The sequence below is a fragment of the Protopterus annectens genome, chromosome 2.part1 (genome assembly GCF_019279795.1).
Source record: "Protopterus annectens isolate FY-2018-M chromosome 2.part1, PAN1.0, whole genome shotgun sequence".
In the NCBI taxonomy this organism is placed as follows: Eukaryota; Metazoa; Chordata; order Ceratodontiformes; family Protopteridae; genus Protopterus; species Protopterus annectens.
Genome location: NC_056729.1, coordinates 677004436 through 677026643, shown reverse-complemented (window position 1 = coordinate 677026643; position 22208 = coordinate 677004436). Strand labels below are relative to the sequence as shown.

The 22208-nt window shown below is 37.9% G+C and overlaps 1 protein-coding gene across 2 annotated transcripts in view; it reads right to left on the bottom strand.

Moving 5' to 3' along the window:
• Positions 1-22208, bottom strand: part of SLC7A2 (solute carrier family 7 member 2) — a 1203198-nt gene that overhangs the window by 556118 nt on the left and 624872 nt on the right. For both annotated transcript variants that reach the window (XM_044062413.1, XM_044062412.1), the window contains one exon: positions 21221-21611. In XM_044062413.1, coding sequence (XP_043918348.1) covers positions 21221-21593 — 373 coding nt within the window. In that variant the 5' untranslated portion in view covers positions 21594-21611. The remainder of the gene's footprint in view (positions 1-21220; positions 21612-22208) is intronic.

Genomic DNA, 22208 nt, shown 5'->3' with positions numbered 1-22208 from the left:
TTCCCCACTCAGGTATAGTAGAAGAGCTAAGTAAACTAAGAATAAACCCCTATGTCACCCACTAGCTTGCCAACTGGCTCACAGATAGGATACAGGAAATCAAAACAGGGGAAGTTATCTCCACAAGGAAACCATTCAACAATAGATTCCCCAAGGGTTCTGTGCTGGGACCTCTACTATTTGGTATCTTCTTTACTGAAGTAAAAGCCAATACCCAAGGGCTCTAGCTGACTACGACACTCATACGTGTTAACACTCTGGCTGTTCTCTCAAAATGGCACTACTGCCTGCACGTGCTCACTATTTATATGCACGTGCCAACATCTAGAAATGCTTGTTAAAGGTATATACACACGCTCTCTTCTACAGGTATCATATATGAATGCCAAGACCAATATAATGCAGAAGAAAACAGCATGTTATCGATAGTAGGGACATCAGCAATACATTTACTTACTTCCCTGCATGCTAATTTATGTTACAATTACAAACAGCAGACTTCTACAGATTCTTTCTAAAATGGTTATTATTTAAACTTGGTGTACAAAAGACATAAAATAGTATTTGCTTCATTATCACAAGCAGCTGTCTTGCGAAGACCTAACTTTGCTATATAACTTATCTGAAAGGAGCAGATTATTTAAGAATGCTGATGTGCCATTTAGGTTTAAATGCTGTTGGAACAGGTTTGCAGCTACTGTATAAGTACTCCTTTGTAAAATGGATTCACTTTCACTTTAGAGAATAAAAGCAGAGATTTAATTTTGTTTTATGTGTTACAACATATGCAGCTACTTATGGAAGAATAGAATTTGTGATGCAACTTCACTGAAAAATACATAACTTTTGACTGTTTCAGTGTTACACCCAGTAAGCCAAAGTTCTTTCAGACTCAAATTACTATTTACTTCCTGTTTATATTATTTGAATGGACTGCATTTGTTATATCTTAGCAAATGACGCTAAACTAACATAATGCAAACATTATTTTAGAAGTTTAAATTTTGGTAAATTCTACACAATTAATCGTTATGGTCTTTTGAAGTTGCTACAAATATTTGACTTGAATCTAAGGATGAAGGGTGTGGATTCTGTTATACTGCACAAAGCTGTGTTTCTCTGTGGTCGATGTGCATTACGATGTGCTGCATGTCAGGTATTATATGGTTTTATGGTTTTATAATGTTTTGAACTGGACAGCCACAGTGGTGCAGCAGTTAGCATTGTCGCCTCACAGCAAGAGGCTCTCCAGTTCGATCTTCGGCTGGGGTGTCTTCTGTGTGGAGACTGCATGTCCTCCCTGTGGTCATGTGCATTTCCTCCAGGTGCTCCGGTTTCCACCCACACCCCCAAAGACATGCAGCAAGTGGATTGGACATGCTAAACTTGGCCCTAGGCGTGAGTGCGTGTGTATGTGTGCCTTCTATGGAAGGTTGGGTGCCGGGCTAGCAACTCGTCACTGTAAAAGCTCCACTGCCAATCATGAGCGGACAAGGTAATCCGCTGCAGCGACCCCTAACATGGAAAAGCAGAGAGAGAGAGAATAATGTTTTGAATTGTAAATAGCTTTTGTTACATTAATGTGGATTTTTGACAGTTTGTGACTGACATCTGAATGTTTGTTACAGTTAGTATTCAATGATTTAAATGTAGTCATGTTAGACATAGTAACTTGTAAAATCAATGGCACTGTAAAATTCAAGTATAGGGTTGAGGATATAAACAAGCAACAGGATTTTCTTCTTAATGCTGTTTGTCACTGAGGACTGCAGTTGGCAACACTGGTCTGGGTTCCCACAGGTCATGGCTTTATTTCATTTCTTCTCTGAAGTGATATATGATGTTAGCCTGGAGACAGAAGAGATTTTACAGTTTTGGAGGAAACAGCTATAAGACCTGCACTGTCTAAATATTACTCTGTTTTATGACCTATACATACACTTGGATAAAATGCTGTTATGGACTGGAGGTTGGGAAGGCTGTATTGATCTGAAAATTCAAGATGACTGACTGGTGCATTTGGAGAACCAAATATTTGTGAGGGGGCTAGTGGCTTGGAATGGAAGTCGAATAATCTCAGTGAAAAGGATTGAAAAGGGATGTACACTTACTGCATGGTTATAACATTTCAAGGGATAAGACAAATTTAGCAATAGAAAATCAATTATTATTTGATTGCAGTATCAGTATATGACAGTTATTTTTACAAGCAGGGCAATTTCAAGTAGGGTTCTGTAAAGAAGAAATCCTTCTAATTGGAAACTTCTAGAAGAGCCAATATATCAGCATGGATGAGTCTACTTCTGTTTGTGGAAAGCCTGATCTTTTGAAAGACAGAAGTACGACCCCATTTACGTGAAAGTGCACTTAACTGAAAGTGCACTTTCGCGAATACCAGTTCACTGAACCGGTAATAAAACAAAAAATACACACTACAAAGGGAGTTTTACAGGGGAGCAAGCCCCTCAACACCCCCGCATTTTTATAGAGGGAACATCTAACCATTGGACTCATCTAAATTTAGATTCATCAAGAGCAGATCATGGTTACTCCAATTGTGGATTTTTTTTAAAAAGTTATCCAAAGCAATGGATGAAGGCAGAATGGTACACACTGCATTCCTCGGCCTGACCAAGGCTTTTGACACAGTTCCCCACTCAGGTATAGTAGAAGAGCTAAGTAAACTAAGAATAAACCCCTATGTCACCCACTAGCTTGCCAACTGGCTCACATATAGGATACAGGAAATCAAAACAGGGGAAGTTACCTCCACAAGGAAACCAGTCAACAATAGATTCCCCAAGGGTTCTGTGCTGGGACCTCTACTATTTGGTATCTTCTTTACTGAAGTAAAAGCCAATACCCAAGGGCACTAGCTGACTATGACACTCATACGTGTTAACACTCTGGCTGTTCTCTCAAAATGGCACTACTGCCTGCACGTGCTCACTATTTATATGCATGTGCCAACATCTAGAAATGCTTCTTAAAGGTATATACACACGCTTTGTTCTACAGGTATCATATATGAATGCCAGGACCAATATAATGCAGAAGAAAACGGCATGTTGTCGATAGTAGGGACATCAGCAATACATTTAATTACTTCCCTGCATGCTAATTTATTTTACAATTACAAACAGCAGACTTCTATAGATTCTTTCTAAAATGGTTATTATTTAAACTTGGTTTAAAAATACATAAAATAATATTTGCTTCATTATCACAAACAGCTGTCCTGCAAAGACCTAACTTTGCTATATAACTTATCTGAAAGGAGCAGATTATTTAAGAATGCTGATGCGCCATTTAGGTTTAAATGCTGTTGGAACAGGTTTGCAGCTACTGCATAAGTACTCCTTTGTAAAATGGATTCAATTTCACTTTAAAGAATAAAAGCAAAGATTTAATTTTCTTTTATGTGTTACAACATATGCAGCTACTTATGGATGAATGGAATTTGTGATGCAACTTGACTGAAAAATACATAACTTTTGACTGTTTCAATGTTACACCCAGTAAGCCAAAGTTCTTTCAGACTCAAATTACTATTTACTTGCTGTTTATATTATTTGAATGGACTGCATTTATCATATCTTAGCAAATGATGCTAAACTAACACAATGCAAACATTATTTTAGAAGTTTAAATTTTGGTAAATTCTACACAATTAATCGTTATGGTCTTTTGAAGTTGCTACAAATATTTGACTTGAATCTAGGGATGTAGGGTGTGGATTCTGTTATACTGCACAAAGCTGTGTTTCTCTGTGGTCGATGTGCATTACGATGTGCTGCATGTCAGGTATTATATGGTTTTATGGTTTTATAATGTTTTGAACTGGACAGCCACAGTGGTGCAGCAGTTAGCGTTGTCGCCTCACAGCAAGAGGCTCTCCAGTTCGATCTTCGGCTGGGGTGTCTTCTGTGTGGAGTCTGCATGTCCTCCCTATGGTCATGTGGATTTCCTCCAGGTGCTCCAGTTTCCTCCCACACCCCCAAAGACATGCAGCAAGTGGATTGGACATGCTAAAATTGGCCCTAGGCATGAGTGCGTGCGTATGTGTGCCTTCTATGGAAGGTTGGGTGCCGGGCTAGCAACTCGACACCGTAAAAGCTCCACTGCCAATCATGAGCGGACAAGGTGATCCGCTGTGGCGACCCCTAACCGGGAAAAGCAGAGAGAGAGAGAGAGAGAGTAATGTTTTGAATTGAAAATATCTTTTGTTACATTAATGTGGATTTTTGACAGTCTGTGACTGACATCTGAATATTTGTTACAGTTGGTATTCAATGATTTAAATATATTCATGTTAGACATAGTAACTTGTAAAATCAATGGCACTGTAAAATTCAAGTATAGGGCTAAGGATATAAACAAGCAACAGGATTTTCTTCTTAATGCTGTTTGTCACTGAGGACTGCAGTGGGCAACACTGGTCTGGGTTCCCACAGGTCATGGCCTTATTTCATTTCTTCTCTGAAGTGATATATGATGTTAGCCTGGAGACAGAAGAGATTTTACAATTTTGGAGGAAACAGCTATAAAGACCTGTACTGTCTAAATATTACTCTGTTTTATGACCTATACATAAATTTCGGATAAAATGCTGTTATGGACTGGAGGTTGGGAAGGCTGTATTGATCTGAAAATTCAAGATGACTGACTGGTGCATTTAGAGAACCAAATACCTATGAGGGGGCTAGTGACTTGGAATGGAAGTCGAATAAACTCAGTGAAAAGGATTGAAAAGGGATGTACAGTTACTGCATGGTTATAACATTTCAAGGGATAAGACAAATTTAGCAATAGAAAATCAATAATTATTTGATTGCAGTATCAGTATATGACAGTTATTTTTACAAGCAGGGCAATTTCAAGTAGGGTTCTGTAAAGAAGAAATCCTTCTAATTGGAAACTTCTAGAAGAGCCAATATATCAGCATGGATGGGTCTACTTCTGTTTGTGGAAAGTGTCTTCTTTTAAAAGACAGAAATATGACCCCATTTACGTGAAAGTGCACTTTCGCGAATACCAGTTCACTGAACCGGTAATAAAACAAAAAAGACACACTACCAAGGGAGTTTTGACAGGGGAGCAAGCCCCCCACACCCCCGCTATTTTATAGAGGGAACATCCAACCATTGGACTCATCTCAGTTTAGATTCATCAAGAGCAGATCATGGTTACTCCAATTGTGGATTTTTTTAAAAAAGTTATCCAAAGCAATGGATGAAGGCAAAATGGTAGACACTGCATCTCTCGGCCTGACCAAGGCTTTTGACACAGTTCCCCACTCAGGTATAGTAGAAGAGCTAAGTAAACTAAGAATAAACCCCTATGCCACCCACTAGCTTGCCAAGTGGCTCACAGACAGGATACAGGAAATCAAAAGAGGGGAAGTTATCTCCACAAGGAAACCATTCAACAATAGATTCCCCAAGGGTTTTGTGCTGGGACCTCTACTATTTGGTATCTTCTTTACTGAAGTAAAAGCCAATACCCAAGGGCTCTAGCTGACTACGACACTCATACGTGTTAACACTCTGGCTGTTCTCTCAAAATGGCACTACTGCCTGCACGTGCTCACTATTTATATGCATGTGCCAACATCTAGAAATGCTTGTTAAAGGTATATACACACGCTCTGTTCTACAGGTATCATATATGAATGCCAAGACCAATATAATGCAGAAGAAAACAGCATGTTATCGATAGTAGGGACATCAGCAATACATTTACTTACTTCCCTGCATGCTAATTTATGTTACAATTACAAACAGCAGACTTCTACAGATTCTTTCTAAAATGGTTATTATTTAAACTTGGTGTAAAAAGGCATAAAATAGTATTTGCTTCATTATCACAAGCAACTGTCTTGCAAAGACCTAACTTTGCTATATAACTTATCTGAAAGGAGCAGATTATTTAAGAATGCTGATGTGCCATTTAGGTTTAAATGCTGTTGGAACAGGTTTGCAGCTACTGTATAAGCACTCGTTTGTAAAATGGATTCAATTTCACTTTAGAGAATAAAAGTAAAGATTTAATTTTGTTTTATGTGTTACAACATATGCAGCTACTTATGGATGAATTGAATTTGTGATGCAACTTCACTGAAAAATACATAACTTTTGACTGTTTCAATGTTACACCCAGTATGCCAAAGTTCTTTCAGACTCAAATTACTATTTACTTCCTGTTTATATTATTTGAATGGACTGCATTTATCATATCTTAGCAAATGATGCTAAACTAACACATTGCAAACATTATTTTAGAAGTTTAAATTTTGGTAAATTCTACACAATTAATCTTGTTATGGTCTTTTGAAGTTTCTACAAATATGTGACTTGAATCTAAGGATGTAGGGTGTGGATTCTGTTATACTGCACAAAGCTGTGTTTCTCTGTGGTCGATGTGCATTACGATGTGCTGCATGTCAGGTATTATATGGTTTTATGGTTTTATAATGTTTTGAACTGGACAGCCACAGTGGTGAAGCGGTTAGCGTTGATGTCTCACAGCAAGAGGCTCTCCGGTTCGATCTTTGGCTGGGGTGTCTTTTGTGTGGAGTCTGCATGTCCTCCCTGTGGTCATGTGGATTTCCTCCAGGAGCTCCAGTTTCCGCCCACATCCCCAAAGACATGCTGCAAGTGGATTGGACATGCTAAAATTGGCCCTAGGTGTGAGTGCATGCATATGTGTGCCTTCTATGGAAAGTTGGGCACCGGGCTAGCAACTCGACACCGTAAAAGCTCCACTACCAGTCATGAGCTGACAAGGTGATCCGCTGTGGCGACCCCTAACCGGGAAAAGCCGAGACAGAGAATAATGTTTTGAATTGAAAATAGCTTTTGTTACATTAATGTGGATTTTTGACAGTCTGTGACTGACATCTGAATATTTGTTACAGTTGGTATTCAATGATTTAAATATATTCCTGTTAGACATAGTAACTTGTAAAATCAATGGCACTGTAAAATTCAAGTATAGGGCTGAGGATATAAACAAGCAACAGGATTTTCTTCTTAATGTTGTTTGTCACTGAGGACTGCAGTGGGCAACACTGGTCTGGGTTCCCACAGGTCATGGCCTTATTTCATTTCTTCTCTGAAGTGATATACGATGATAGCCTGGAGACAGAAGAGATTTTACAATTTTGGAGAAAACAGCTATAAGACATGTACTGTCTAAATATTACTCTGTTTTATGACCTATACATACATTTGGATAAAATGCTGTTATGGACTGGAGGTTGGGAAGGCTGTATTGATCTGAACATTCAAGATGACTGACTGGTGCATTTGGAGAACCAAATATTTGTGAGGGGACTAGTGGCTTGGAAAGGAAGTCGAATAAACTCAGTGAAAAGGATTGAAAATGGATGTACAGTTACTGCATGGTTATAACATATCAAGGGATAAGACAAATTTAGCAATAGAAAATCAATTATTATTTGATTGCAGTACCAGTATATGACAGTTATTTTTACAATCAGGGCAATTTCAAGTAGGGTTCTGTAAAGAAGAAATCCTTCTAATTGGAAACTTCTAGAAGAGCCAATATATCAGCATGGGTGGGTCTATTTCTGTTTGTGGAAAGCCTATTCTTTTGAAAGACAGAAGTACGACCCCCATTTATGTGAAAGTGCACTTAACTGAAAGTGCACTTTCGCAAATACCAGTTCACGGAACTGGTGATAAAACAAAAAAGACACACTACAAAGGGAGTTTTGCAGTGGAGCAAGCCCCCCACACTCCCGCTATTTTATAGAGAAAACATCCAACCATTGGACTCATCTCAGTTTGGATTCATCAAGAGCAGATCATGGTTACTCCAATGGTGGATTTTTTAAAAAAAGTTATCCAAAGCAATGGATGAAGGCAAAATGGTACACACTTCATACCTCGGCCTGACCAAGGCTTTTGACACAGTTCCCCACTCAGGTATATTAGAAGAGCTAAGTAAACTAGGAATAAACCCCTATGTCACCCACTAGCTTGCCAACTGGCTCATAGAAAGGATATTGGAATTCAAAACAGGGGAAGTTACCTCCACAAGGAAACCAGTCAACAATAGATTCCCCAAGGGTTCTGTGCTGGGACCTCTACTATTTGGTATCTTCTTTACTGAAGTAAAAGCCAATACCCAAGGGCTCTGGCTGACTAAGATTGCAGATGACTGCAAGCTAGGAGCAGTCATTGAATCCCCAAATGACTTATTCATCCTGTAGGAAGGTTTGTCCCAAATAAATAACTGGTGCCAAAATTATGGACTGAAACTAAATGCCAAAAATGCATTATTGTATCCTTAGGGAAGTCATCTACCCCAGGGAACTACCACACTGGCAATATGCCCCTAAGAGTTGACACAGTTTTTCAGGATTTGGGAACTTATGTGGACCATGACCTAACTTTTGACCAGCAAATGTCCATGGCTGCAAGAAAGTCCTTCTATATTGCACAACTTATAAACAAAGGGATTGTGTCTAGATATAGGGATGTCACTGTCCCCCTTTACTCAGCCTTCATTAGGCCAGTCATTGAATATAATCTCCCCTTTGGCATATATCTGTCTAGGCACATCCAACAACTAGAACGTCCACAAAGATAACTTACTAAAATGATACAAGGCCTAAACAACATATCCTACATGGACCAACTCAAAGCCCTGTCACTATACTGGGTAGCCTACAGACTGCTAAGGGGTGACCTTTGTCTGGTATACAAGGCCTCTTTCCCAGTACTGATGGATTTACTTCACATTAGCAAGTTAAATGGCATCAGAAATACTCAGTCTAGAGATGTAGACCTCTTCTGTAACAGAATGCTTTGGAGGAACAGGTATATTTTGCAGAGGATACCACTGGTTTGGAACAGACTCCCCATCCACATAAAACAAAGTCCATCCCTGTCCATAGTCAAGTGAAACTTGGGTATATGGATGGGAAACAGAAAATGTACCCCAAGGACTGCCCCCTGTACCATTAATGGGAAGATGCAGCTCTTAAATGCTTTATCCTATGCATGGGTCCCCTCAAATTATCTATGGTATGATCCCAGTTATTCTCAGTAGGGGCAATATATAATTAACAACCATGGTATGGGTGAGGCCAATCTCTATTCAACTGGGATAGGTTAATTTGAGCACAGAAAGGGAAAATGGCTAGGCTTAAATTAGCCTGCAATGGCAGCTAGCCTAGTACTTACCTATGAACCTATAAATTAGAAGGATGAAGCACTTATTGTGAAAATAAATTTGCTGACTTGAAGATATGCATTCTTTACAACTTATGGAGTAAAAATCATGATATGGATTGGGAGGAACTGGATTCTCCTTTTTCATTGTTTCACTTGCATTTGGTGTTGAAGACAGTGGCCAATACTAAGCCAAGCTGCCAAATAAACATAATTAGTGCCATTATGCACTTCTGTTTGTAACTTAACAATCTGACTTAGCAGACATTAAAACTCCTATTCAAAGTCCTGCTACAAGAATATTTGAATATAAGAAAAGGCTGTAAGAATGTCATAATTCAATGCTTCTTAAATTAAACCATTTAGAAAAAATCAGTCACTCTCCTTTAAAAAGCCATTGCATTATTTGAGTGAAGGTCAAGAAGAGACAATATCATAATTAGAGGCCTAGTAGAAGACTACTTCAGCGATAAGTTAACAAAGGCAGTGCAGAATACACCTACATCAGTTCAGAAGCTCTCATTTTTTACAACATGCACAGGGCTTTACATTCCCCCTAAAAGACCATCACCATGTCTAATATAAGTTAGGCCTCTGAGTGTTGCTGATACATTTCAGGTATTGTGTAAAGCAAAGAAAATCATTTTTTCCTTAATAGTGTTGAGCCATTAAGATTTTATGTGACTTACTCAAAGAGATATAAGCAAAAAGAGTTAGACTAGCACCAAATGTCCAGATGTTGATACAGCATGGAATTTAATTTGAAATTCCATACCCTTCTATTCTTATGCTTCCCCTTGTATTATATGAATGTATCTTTTTGTTTTATTGTGTGATCTACCACAAGTATGTATCTTTTTCATCTATGTATCTGTTTGTTAAGTTTGTTTCCATATTTTTTGGAGCTTTTCTCCATGGGTCTCCACTAAAAATGGGCCCTTGGCTCAGTTGGACCAACCTGATTAACAAATGTCAAATAAATAAATAAATAATAATTATGCTTATGTGGAAAAGGCACAGTTATAACACCTGTAATTGCTCTCAAATTTCACATATCTGTTAGTCATGAATCACTACTTTGATTTAACTACTATGCTAATTTGCACATAGGAAACATTTACATGATAATTAGTCATAATCTTTTTAATTGTTTAACTGCATTGTTACTGTATGACTATGATTAATAACTGTGAATAGTGGCTGTACTGTTTCTGAACTGTGTTACTGGGAACATTTTATTCATGCTTCATATATTCATTTGCATTTTCCCCTTTTTATTTTATTTCCTGCAGCACTACTGCAATACAAGCTAACACAGGTCTTCTTCTTCTTCTTTTGGCTTTTCCCGGTTAGGGGTCGCCGCAGCGGATCACCTGTCCGCTCATGATTGGCAGTGGAATTTTACAGTGTTGAGTTGCCAGCCCGGCACCCAACCTTCCACAGAAGGCACACACACACACACACACACACACACACACACACACACACACACACACACACACACACACACACTCACACACTCACACCTGGGGCCAATTTAGAGTGTCCAATCTACCTGCAGCATGTCTTTGGGATGTGGGAGGAAACTGGAGCACCCGGAGGAAACCCACGCGACCACAGGGAGGACATGCGGACTCCGCACAGAAGGCACCCCAGCTGAGGATTGAACCGGAGAACCTCTTGCTGTGAGGCGACAATGCTAACCACTGCACCACCGTGGCCACCCTTGAAGAACTGCTGTATTGCTAGGATAAAATAAAGAGAGGATGGCTTAAACCAATCCTAACTTATAAAAGTGTGACAGATATTTTAAGGATCTTGGACACTAAAGTCGGATTCAGGTTCAGACCCCTCCTCCTGCACTAAGGGGAGAATATTTTCTGTGTTGATGCAAATTACATACATTTAATTTGCCTTCTAGAATACCCTAAGGCAGAAAAAATATGTCCTCTGAAAGCATGTGGCTCTGGTAACTAAGAATTATGTCATCCAAGTGGCCAGCCTTAGAGGCTTCTGGTTAAGGTGTACAAGTGACCCTTGCTTTTGCTTCAAGAGGTTCACATGCTGCTGCCCAAATATTTAAAACTAAACTTTTTTTCAGAAAAATAACAAAAAAATGGTATCGGCCACACCGCCTTCTTGATTAGACCTTAAAAGACAGTGTGGTAGAGATATCTTTTCGTGTGTGTGTGTTATTTTTCTGAATAAAGTTTAACTTTACATATCCACTAACCTATGATGCAATGCAGTACTTTAAAAAGTTTGATTAGTCACCCTAAAGAGCTGAATGTTGCTTAATAACAGACTTACATGCTGAGGTACCAGTACCTACTCCGTCCTTGCCATACTTGGAAGGTAAGAGAACAAGTATTGCCTCAGCCATAAAAGATGATAATTATAGGTAGCACTTTAACCTGGCCTCATTTACCTTAATGAAAGCCTTAAGGAAAAGAGAAATTGGAGGAAAGGCACACAGAAATAGGCTGTCCAGTTTAGTAAGAAGGTACCTGCTGCTTAGGCCTGTGTAATTGGTGACCCAGTGCAATTTTGTAAGCCCAGTGCAAATTTTGAAGTTGCCTGTCATCTTGACAAGTAAAAATATCTGTTTCTGGTATACCCTACCTGTAAACCAAATCCAAAAATGCCAGTCTGTGCAATATCCATTCATGAAAGTCTACCTCTGCTTGGCTCAAGTGGTCTACCAGAATGCTTTCCAAAACCGAATACAAAATGCCCTAAAGATTATGCCTGATTCCTGAGTGAGCTACTGAACCTCCATAGCCAGCCTGCACAAGAGATAATAGTGTCTTCCTCCATGTTTGTTGATGACATCATTGAGATGTTGTCTGTGTGGATATGCAGAATCTCTATTTGCCAAACTGATATGAAGGCTTTGCTAGCTAAAACTACTGCTATAACTTCCTGTATACTGATGTACTTTTTCATCTAAGTTTTGTCCCAGTTCCCTTGGATCCTCAGTTCCCCAAGTGAGCATCCAAGCCTGTATCTCAGAAATCTCTGCTGACCACCTTGGTGCCTAGTTCCAGCTTGAAAGGAACCCCCAGGCTGAGATTTGTCTATTTTATCCACCATGAGAACTCTTTCTTGATACAGGGTAGAAAGGGGATGGGACACACCATGGACTGGGCTTGTTGGCACCATCTGTTTCTTAGGTACTACTGCAGTTTCATCATGTAAAGCCTTGCAAGTTGTGCTATCAAGATTGAGAAGCCATGTACTCCAGTGTTCAGAGAAAAGTGCAGTTGTATAAACTTACCATAAATGTAGATGTTTGAGTGTATTCACTGTAGCAGTCACCACACCTGGTCAATCTTGCTGGCAGGTTGCCCCCAGTCAGCCCGAACCCCAAAGTCCCAGGTCCCGCGTCGGCCGCTGTCGCCCCCACCCCAACGCCAGGTTGCCAGAGGCACAAAAGATGCAGCCGACGCCATTTTCCCCAGTCTTTCCTGCCCCAGATGTCAGGTGCCCCCTAAAAGGGTAGCCAAAATGTATATATATATATATATATATATATATATATATATATATATATAAATACATGCAGCAATATAAACTTTACCTTCCTCTACAAGCAAATACGCCACATAGGTTGTATAGATCAAAGAAGAAAAGATAGGTTCCATTGTACCGTGAATTTTGGGCCAATCCTTGCACTCCTCATACTGACTTGATGGAATGCCATTAAATAGGTAATATGGAATGCTATAAAACTAAACTCAATCACATTATGTTGTCCTTATGGTTTAATGGTATGTTTTTCATTTGGTTACTTTTGAAAAAAAAATGTACTACTTATACAGAGAGGAATACTCATTACAGTTTCCATTAACCCTATAATTTGGTTGGATTAGAATATTTGTTTTTTATCAAGAGCTTTGATCTCACTTTTTCCTCTTATTTTTTTCTGGCTGTACTTTCATCTATATTGTGCATCAGAGCTGGCAACTCGGTACGTAAAAATCTACTGGCAATCATTAGCGGACCGGAGTTCCGCTGTGGGGAACCTAACCGGGAAAAGCCGAAAGATACAACAACTTTCATCTATAGCTAACAGAAAACGTATTGATTCTTTATTTATGTTTGTGGTTCAAATAGCTAACGTTTAGAAGGTTATTTACCAAAGATGAGCCCTAGTACTCTTCCATTTTGAAATACATTTGGGCAAACATTAACATGATCTACATTGAACTCTTCTTGGCTATTGTAAAGCTAAAACAAGACATTGGGAAATCAACAGGCCTAAACAGCTGGTGAGCTTTATCCAATGAACTTGAAAATTGTGATTGGTTAGCTTCTTCAACCTCCATGTTTTGCACCATCATCTGTGTGTTGGATTGAATGGTGGTGGGTTAATGATGCAGTGATAATACCTTACAGCAGTATTACTATGTGTTTTACGGAAATAACTACGACAACTGTTTCCTCATTCACACCAGTGCAAACATCTGTTATGCTAAATATTTTTAGGTGAAAATGCAGTACATAAATATAACTGTTATTCTATTAAAAGTTGCCTTATTGTCTGGCATTTTATTGTTGGTTAGAAACACTATATAATGAAATGGTATTAATATACTAGATTGAGATACTTCTTACAAAATTATTGTAGATTCACTTTTTCTACAGACTTACCCCTTGAAAGGTGCTTGCAGTGGAGACCTACCCAGTCTGAGAGTAGCCCTGAGATAACTGCTGCAATTTAATGTATAAGATGAACCTGCCCACTATTCACTCTTGTTGATCTGCACTTGTGGACTATTTAGATTTTATTTATTTTATTTATTTATTTATTACATTTGATTACCAGGTAGTGTCCGACTGGGCCAGATGGCCCGTTTTCAGTGGAAACCCAGGGAGAAAAGATCCAACAAATTGCAAGCAGCTACAAAATATCAAATAAAGTACAAGTACATAAGGAAGAACATGTATACATTTGTCTCTGTTTAGTTGCATGACACTTTAAAATTCTGTTCTTCCTTATCTGCTTGTACTTTATTTTGTATTTTGTAACTGTTTGCAATTTGTTGGAACTTTTCTCCTTGGGTCTCCACTGAAAACAGGCCATAAATGTTGAAGAACGAGAACAGCAAAATACCAAAAGAGTGAAATGGAGAATGCCACACGGATTTTCTTGCCCAGCAGGGTGATCGTGGGGATGAGTAAATGAATCCTTTTCCCCACTGTAGTGCGGTCTCGGAGTTGGTATATTTAAGTAGGGGGGTGTGTGGGGAACACAGCCCCCATGTGGGGGTGCAGGGGGCCTTGCCCCCCTGCAAAAACATTTGAAAAAGTGTTTTAGGTAAGGTTTGTACAGTTAGGTTTACCTTACCTCTATGGCGCTGTTACTTCCGGGAATGCGTTCGGTGCTCTCCATTTTCCTTTTTTGATACTTAGCTGTTCTCGTTCTTCGACGTTTATGTGTAGATGAACATGTATTTGCGAAAGACAGCTTTCGCGATTATAATATAGACCCGGTATTACTTAGCTTGAGGGAGTACAGGAGCATAGATAACAAACGTTTTTCAAATTCTATTGATGCCAACTAATCTTGAAACTCCACTGTATAAATTCTAGTTACTGTTCAGTATTGCTAGCTAGCTGAATTACTTGAATGCCAGAGGTTTTGCAGCTAAATGGATGGTATATGCGATTATTAAAGCAATATACACTTTATAGTACTCACCAAATGGTACACAAATGTCTTAGTTTAAGATAATTTTATATGTAAAGGAACCTAATTTTCATAATTTTAGTTAGCAAACCACATATGTGTACCTCACAGTTCGATGCATACAAAATGAATGGAGTTTGTTATAGGTTTGCCTCGGGTAAGTCAAATAACAGTTGAAGAGGGGAAACGTTGGTTAAGATATTTCTTCCCTTATAAATCAAACAGGTCCAAAATGATCCTGAAGGTAGTTTTGTACCTAAGGAATGCATACACCTATTTATATTGCATCCTTTGATTTTAGTTTGAGATTTCTTCCTTAAGCTCTCACGGGTCTACATTAATTAATTGAAATAAATATTCATTGACTACGTATTCAACAAAGGCTAAACAGCAAAATTCATTACAGTGAAGCATGGAAATTTTCCCAGGGTTAGGAACCACTCGCTGTCTACCACTCCAGAACACACACCACACTAAATCAAACCCACCCAAGTAGGGGGCTTTGTCCCCTCCCCAGTGTGGAGGGCTGCACCCCACCCACACCCCCCTAACTATAGATATACCAACTCCTAGATCACACTACAGTGGGGAAAAGGCCAAAGCTGTGGTGGTGGCCCATTGGTTCTTAACCCTAGGAAAAATTCCATGATTCGCGGTAATGAATTTTGCTGTTTAACCATCAATGAATATGTATTTCAATTAACTAATATAGACCCAGCTCTCACAGGTGCTGGCTAACAACAGTAATCATGGAATTATTAAGGAAAGTGATGGAGTATTACTCTAGGTTCTACGTTTAACAAAGTCTTACTGCTTTTAAACACATAATCAAGGCATGGGCCATCTTCAAATCTACTTTTAGAGGACTACTAATCAAAACATATTATGATATAAAATATCAGGTGAAATGAAAAGTATTTATTACATGTAACATTTTATTGGTTAACAGTTGTATGATAACTATATCATCTAACATATTTATTTATTTATTTATTTATTCATTCAGTTTTGTAACTGGGGTAGAGCACTGATCCAAATGGACCTATATCAGCCTTAGCCCAGGCAGGTATAAATAACAGTATACAAGCAAGTTAAAAAGATGTTTTATGAATACAAAAAAAAAATTGTATGAAGAAAGCAGTGAATTAATTTCAGTAGTAATAATAAAGCACACAGTACAGGGGATAACTGGGAAGGGATAGTCAGAGAAGGGGGGAAGAAAGAGAGAGTGAAATAGTGAAAGGATAGAGTGCAAAGTGTAAAGGCAAAAGCAAAGTACTGGCACACAGAAATTGCTAATATACAATACATACAATGTGGAAGGGATGGGTCTATATCACATCATCGAAACCCCAAATCATCGAATTGCTATTCAGCAAACACACTTTGTTGAAATCTCACAACATTAAACGGCTGTTTAATCAAAGTTTTTGACAGGGAAAAACAATGGTTGGCCATCTTTGGGAATTTGCCCTTATCGTCACTGTAGTGAGATCTTGCAGTATGTATATTTCATGGGGGGGGGGGTGGCAGGTGCAGTCCCTCACTTGGGTCGGTTTTAAATTTTTAGAATTTTGTGAGTCGCTAGCCTGACCAAATGTTGTTTTTCTCTGTGAAAAACTTTGATTAAACATCCATTCGATGGAGTGAGGTTTCGACAAAGTGTGTTCACTGAATAAGCAACTCAACGATTTGCGTTTCTGATGATGTGATATAGACCCAGCAGGGATGTCACATATTAGTGCAGGGAAATAATGTGAGGAAGACAAAGGTGCCCGACTAGTGAAGGGTAGAATGGGGGATTAGATGATGTGTTCAGAAGGAAAGCATTTTGCAAACTGGCTCAGACTTAAACTGATCTTTAATCTGAGCATGAAGTTATGGACATGGTGTGATGTCTTTAATATTAGTAGGGGGAAATTTCCAGAGTTTGGGCCATGGATGGAGAAGACATGATTAGTGCAATGAAATCTGGTTCACAGATATTGAAGAACTGGTCCCAAGTGGTTTAGCCTATTTAGATTAGATTGGGATTAGCTGAAGCATTTGGGGGCAAGGGAAGGACAGGATTGTTTTTTGAGGAGCTTTCAGAGTTGGGATCCTAGAAGCAGGTTGGCATTTTATTGGACAGGTAGCCAAATGGCTTTATTAAGTGTGATACAATGATGCTATTTTATATGGGAGAGGGTAATGAAATGGCAGATAGAGTTGCTTACAGCTTGGAAGGTGGGGTTTTTCATGGATGATGCTGTAACCAGAGGAATTCCACACTATGGCTGTACTAGTAGAATACTTTTGCCAATAGCATTCCTGATTGGCCTGGAGAGAAAAGGAAACATTTAATAGGGCCAAAATCAGAGGGAATTAATTTTCTTCCACATTTGCTCTAGGTGAAGGTGAAAGTTCAGTATGGGATCAATCCATATACCAAGGAATTTGAGGAAGATTATTTGATCAGTTAGGCTATCAATATGGTCATGGATAAGAAGTGACTGAATGTTTTTGCTGATGTTTTGGGGGAGGTACCAAACAGCATTGCTTTAGTTTTGGAAGTATTTGGCATTAGCCTTTTGTTATTAAGCCATTTAGTAGGAGAAAGGAAGTCAGCCTGCAGTTGCTGTTCTATGGCTGTGGAGGTCAGGTTTGAGCGAAATAAGACAATGTCATCAGCATAAAGAAAGAGACAGAGGTATGGGAGGCCAAGTGGTAGTTTATTAATGAACATGGAAAAAAAAGAAGGGGAGCCCTGAGGGACTCCTTTAAGGACAGGGGTGGAAGCAGATAGAGTGTTTGGAAACTGAACAGAGAAGTACCAAACAGAAAGTGAGCTGTATTTGGGTTAAATTCAGTTTCAGTTAGGTGATCTAAGGAAGTTAGAATTTATTGATAACAATGAAAAAATGTAAATCATTTGATGAAGAATCCAAATTAAAATGTAGTCATGCTTTGAATCCATCAATATTTGAATCAAAAATGCAAGTAACATACCCTGAATCAGACTCAGGTATTTCCAAATGTTTAGCAAGTTTATTGAAATTAAATGTTGGTTCAAACGCTATTTCTTCAGTCAGAGATAATGGACCTCATATATACATAACAGGAATGTATTGCTGATGCCTTCTAATGTACATATGAACACAGCTATGCTTCTATCAGCCCCAATATACATTTGGCAAATATTGATTGGTATTTGCCCAGTGTCTTTCAAACACATCTGAATGACTTCTTCCCAGAAGAAGTGAAGGTAGAAATCTCACATTTTAAAGATGGTAAGCTTTCTATCCAGGACAATTTTGATACAATTTTCTGTAAAAAATCTAAACAGCTAATCTCACCAGTCTTTCTCATGTTATTATAATTGCTTCAAATGTAATGGAATTGCTGATAAGTACATAAATCTATCTTACCCTTGAACATGACCCCAGAGTTTTGTTAAATAACAATTACGATATTACTGCATACAGAATTAAATAGCAGTACAATTTTTTGAATGATACCAGCCAGAAGACTACACTTAATTGTTAACTGCATCATATCCAAGTTCCAGCTGGGCTTCATGGAGTTGGAGCAGACACAACATACCAATCCAGTGCTTGAATGGATCTTATACTATAATTCCCACAAAAGTAGAACAACTGGGCATTTTTTTTTTGCTGTAGATGTAAACAAATCATTTGACTATGTCCGAATAACCTTCCATTTCAAAGTTCTAAATAATTTCTTTTGAAGGGCTTTGTGCAAGAAGTTAAAGTCATGTATGTGCTAGGCTCCACCTACATTGCAACAAATGGCAAAATGATGTTACCCATAGAAATTTCCGAAGCTACCCAATAGGGGTTCCCATTATCTAACATCACTCCTCTCCTCATTTACTGGGTCTACCAGGTCCACCTTAATGTGCCCCAGGCTCAGTCTGACCCAGTTCTGCACCCAACGATACTTGTGCAGCATCACACTGCTGCAAGGGATTGTGTCCTAACCCCTTACCATGTCACAGCAATTTTGTAAGCTGTGCAACTGCTCCCTCTGCCAGGTCCAAGATCACTTCCTCACATGTTCAACCTCCCAACCAATTAGTATATGGCTTGTAGCAACCTCCCAACCAATTAGTATAGGGCTTGTAGACTGCAGCTCACTAGGCTCTTAATGGTGCTATTGCCTATGCAGCTTCCTTCCCAAGCATGGGTGAGATGGCACAAGCCACTCACTCCAATTCTGCCTCTAGCACCTGTACAGCTACTAGACCACTGGTCATCTGGGGCACCATAAGTGATTTATCCCTCTGTGCCACAGGGGTGGATGCCACCATATGTTTTTATCCTATTACTAGAACCAGTTGTTTTTTTTAATTCTATGTCCTCCCTACTTAGCATCACTAAAATATTTCAATATGTACATAAATATAATCTCTGTGTAAATATCTATTCACTAACTTCTTTGAGTAGTGATAATATTTTGAGTTACAAACTGAATCTTGATAAGTTGACACTTTTCCCACTAAGCATTCAAAATAACATTCTAAAATCAGCACCTGCTAATCACGTAAATGTTTTGCTTGAATGAATTCAAGTATGTTGGGGTCAAGTATTAATACAATACATGCTCTCCTATCCGGACCAAATTTACTTCAGTTTTGGATAAAAATTACATTAGAGCTAGAAAACTGCAACAAGAACAGCTGTTGGTGAGGACATCGATTCTAACAATGAATGCCTTTTCAAGCATATTTTACTCTTTTAACAATTTATCTTCCCTTGTGAATGAATACCTCATTTCTATTATCTATAACTTTGTAACAGTTAAACCGATTACTATAAAATGTGATCTAAAAGTGAAAGAGACCTGAAGATTTCTAATGTTCTTCTTTTCTATACAGTCTTGGGAATGGGAAAACTTAGCTATTTGGGGGACCTTGGTACATCTCCAAATATGACTCATTTGGTTACTGCAGTTAGATTGATTGTTCTTCACCATAGAACCAGTCCTAACATGTTTAAGAATACTTATAAAACTGCTTTCATTTTTTAAATTTCTAAATTTAGACACCCAGAAATGTATCTCCAAATTGGAGCTACTTACATAATTCATGTGTTATCAACCTTTAGAAAGTAACCTAAGTATAACAATAATTCATTGTTTAAATTGTCTCTGTTTTAAGATATTCTTATCATATATCAGGTAAGTGATAAATGGTTGGCCTCGTCTTCAGTTATTATACCCTGTTGAAACCTTAAATTCTGTGTGAATTTAGATAGAACTGCAGTTGCCAAATTCATTCCTTTTCTTTCATCTTCTTGAAAGAAATGCAAACATACGATTGCTAATATCCTTATGACGTTTGTACCCTAAGAATAAACATCTTCTTTCTTTACTCTAAAACTATTAAATTTGCTAGTTGTTTCATCTGTACACTCCAACAATTACTAGTTGGCACTACTGAGGGAGATTAACACAGAATTTAACTTCAATAAACATATTCATCAGCAATTAATGTGACAGCATAACACCTATTTAACACCCCTGGACAAAAATGTCTCATCAAGCTGCTTCATTTGTGGAATTAATACTGCTGCACATGTTTTGTACATCTTTTGGCAGTGAACATCCAGTCAGCCTACATGTCTTATTTATACTCAAATTACAAACAATTCAAAATGATAAGATAAAACTGGAATGGAATAAACAAAATATCTGCCTTAACGGTATACCTATGAAAACTATCAGTTTTGATAACAATATCTGCACTAAGGAGGAAATTTCACTTAAAAGATGACATTAATTTTCAAAATCTTCCCTATCTTCATGGAGTTTTTTTGTCAATGTTTCATAAGCTCACCAAAATGCTTCCTCCTCTCTTGACATAATTACAAGTGCTATGTATTTCAGAACACAAGTCTTCAGTATATATTTATTCATAATACAGCATGTAACGTAACTACTCACAACTTGTCTACCTTGTTATCTTGCACATTCTGACGACTTCTACCAAAACTGGGTCTGGTTGATATATCTGAGCAAGAATCACGTAATTTAATTTGGAAACAATTCATTTAACTTAGTCTCTAATCCGATTGGGCTATTACAACATACTTTCAACTACAACAGCAATGTTGTGAGTGCTCACTATTAGTTGTTTTCATGATACTACTTTCTGTGATTTTCTGTGTCATAAATCAAGAAAAATATGAATAGAAAACAATGCATTTCATAAAAAATACAAAATACCTACATTTTATTAACAACCCTCTAAACTAGAGTTCATAAATGCCACGTAGCTATACTCCAGGGTTCTGGCGGAAAACTATTGTATTACTTACATCATACTTACCTATAACATAGGAGAGAATGAGGTTCCATCCAGTAATAAATGCGAGAAATTCACCAACGGTCACATAGCTGTACAAGTAAGCAGAGCCAGTCTTCGGCACTCTGGCACCAAACTCAGCATAGCAGAGACCTGCCATCACTGATGCCAATGCAGCTATTAGAAAGGAGATAATAATGCTGGGTCCAGAATCTCCCTTGGCTACTTCCCCTGCAAGTACGTAAACACCAGCTCCAAGTGTGCTGCCTACTCCTAAGGCAATCAAATCTATTGTGGATAAGCATCGACATAACTTTGATTCTTCTGGGCTGTCTAGAGAAACATTTTTTCTGCGAACCAGGCTTAGAACAAATGAGTGGAGGTAATTACAATGCATTATTTCAGTTGAGGGATTCTGTAAAGAGAAAAAAATATGAATTTCCTGTAAGTCTGCATATATAAGCATTATGTTCACTGTTTATATTCTACATTCTTCACACACACACACACATCTGTATATATATATATATATATATATATATACATATATATATATATATATATATATATATATATATATATATATATATATATACATACATATATATATATATATATATATATATACATACACATATATATATATATATATATATATATTCACATATTCATCTCAACAACAAAGCTGTAAATAAAAATTAACAGTTTCAGAGAAAAATAATATGCTTATGATAAGTAATCCAGTCTTAATGGTTTATAGTACTATTTTTTTTTCTATTCTAACTAAAATAAAATGTTTTCATAATAGACATTGAGAATGCAGTACTTACTTATTTATCTGTTTATTTGAAGCTTGTTAACCAGGATTATATACGACTGGTTACATAACACATAACTATATATATATATATATATATATATATATATATATATATATATATACATACATACATATATATGTCCAAAAGAAAAGCAAACACAAAAGGGGCTCTCCACAGCTGGAAATAACGAA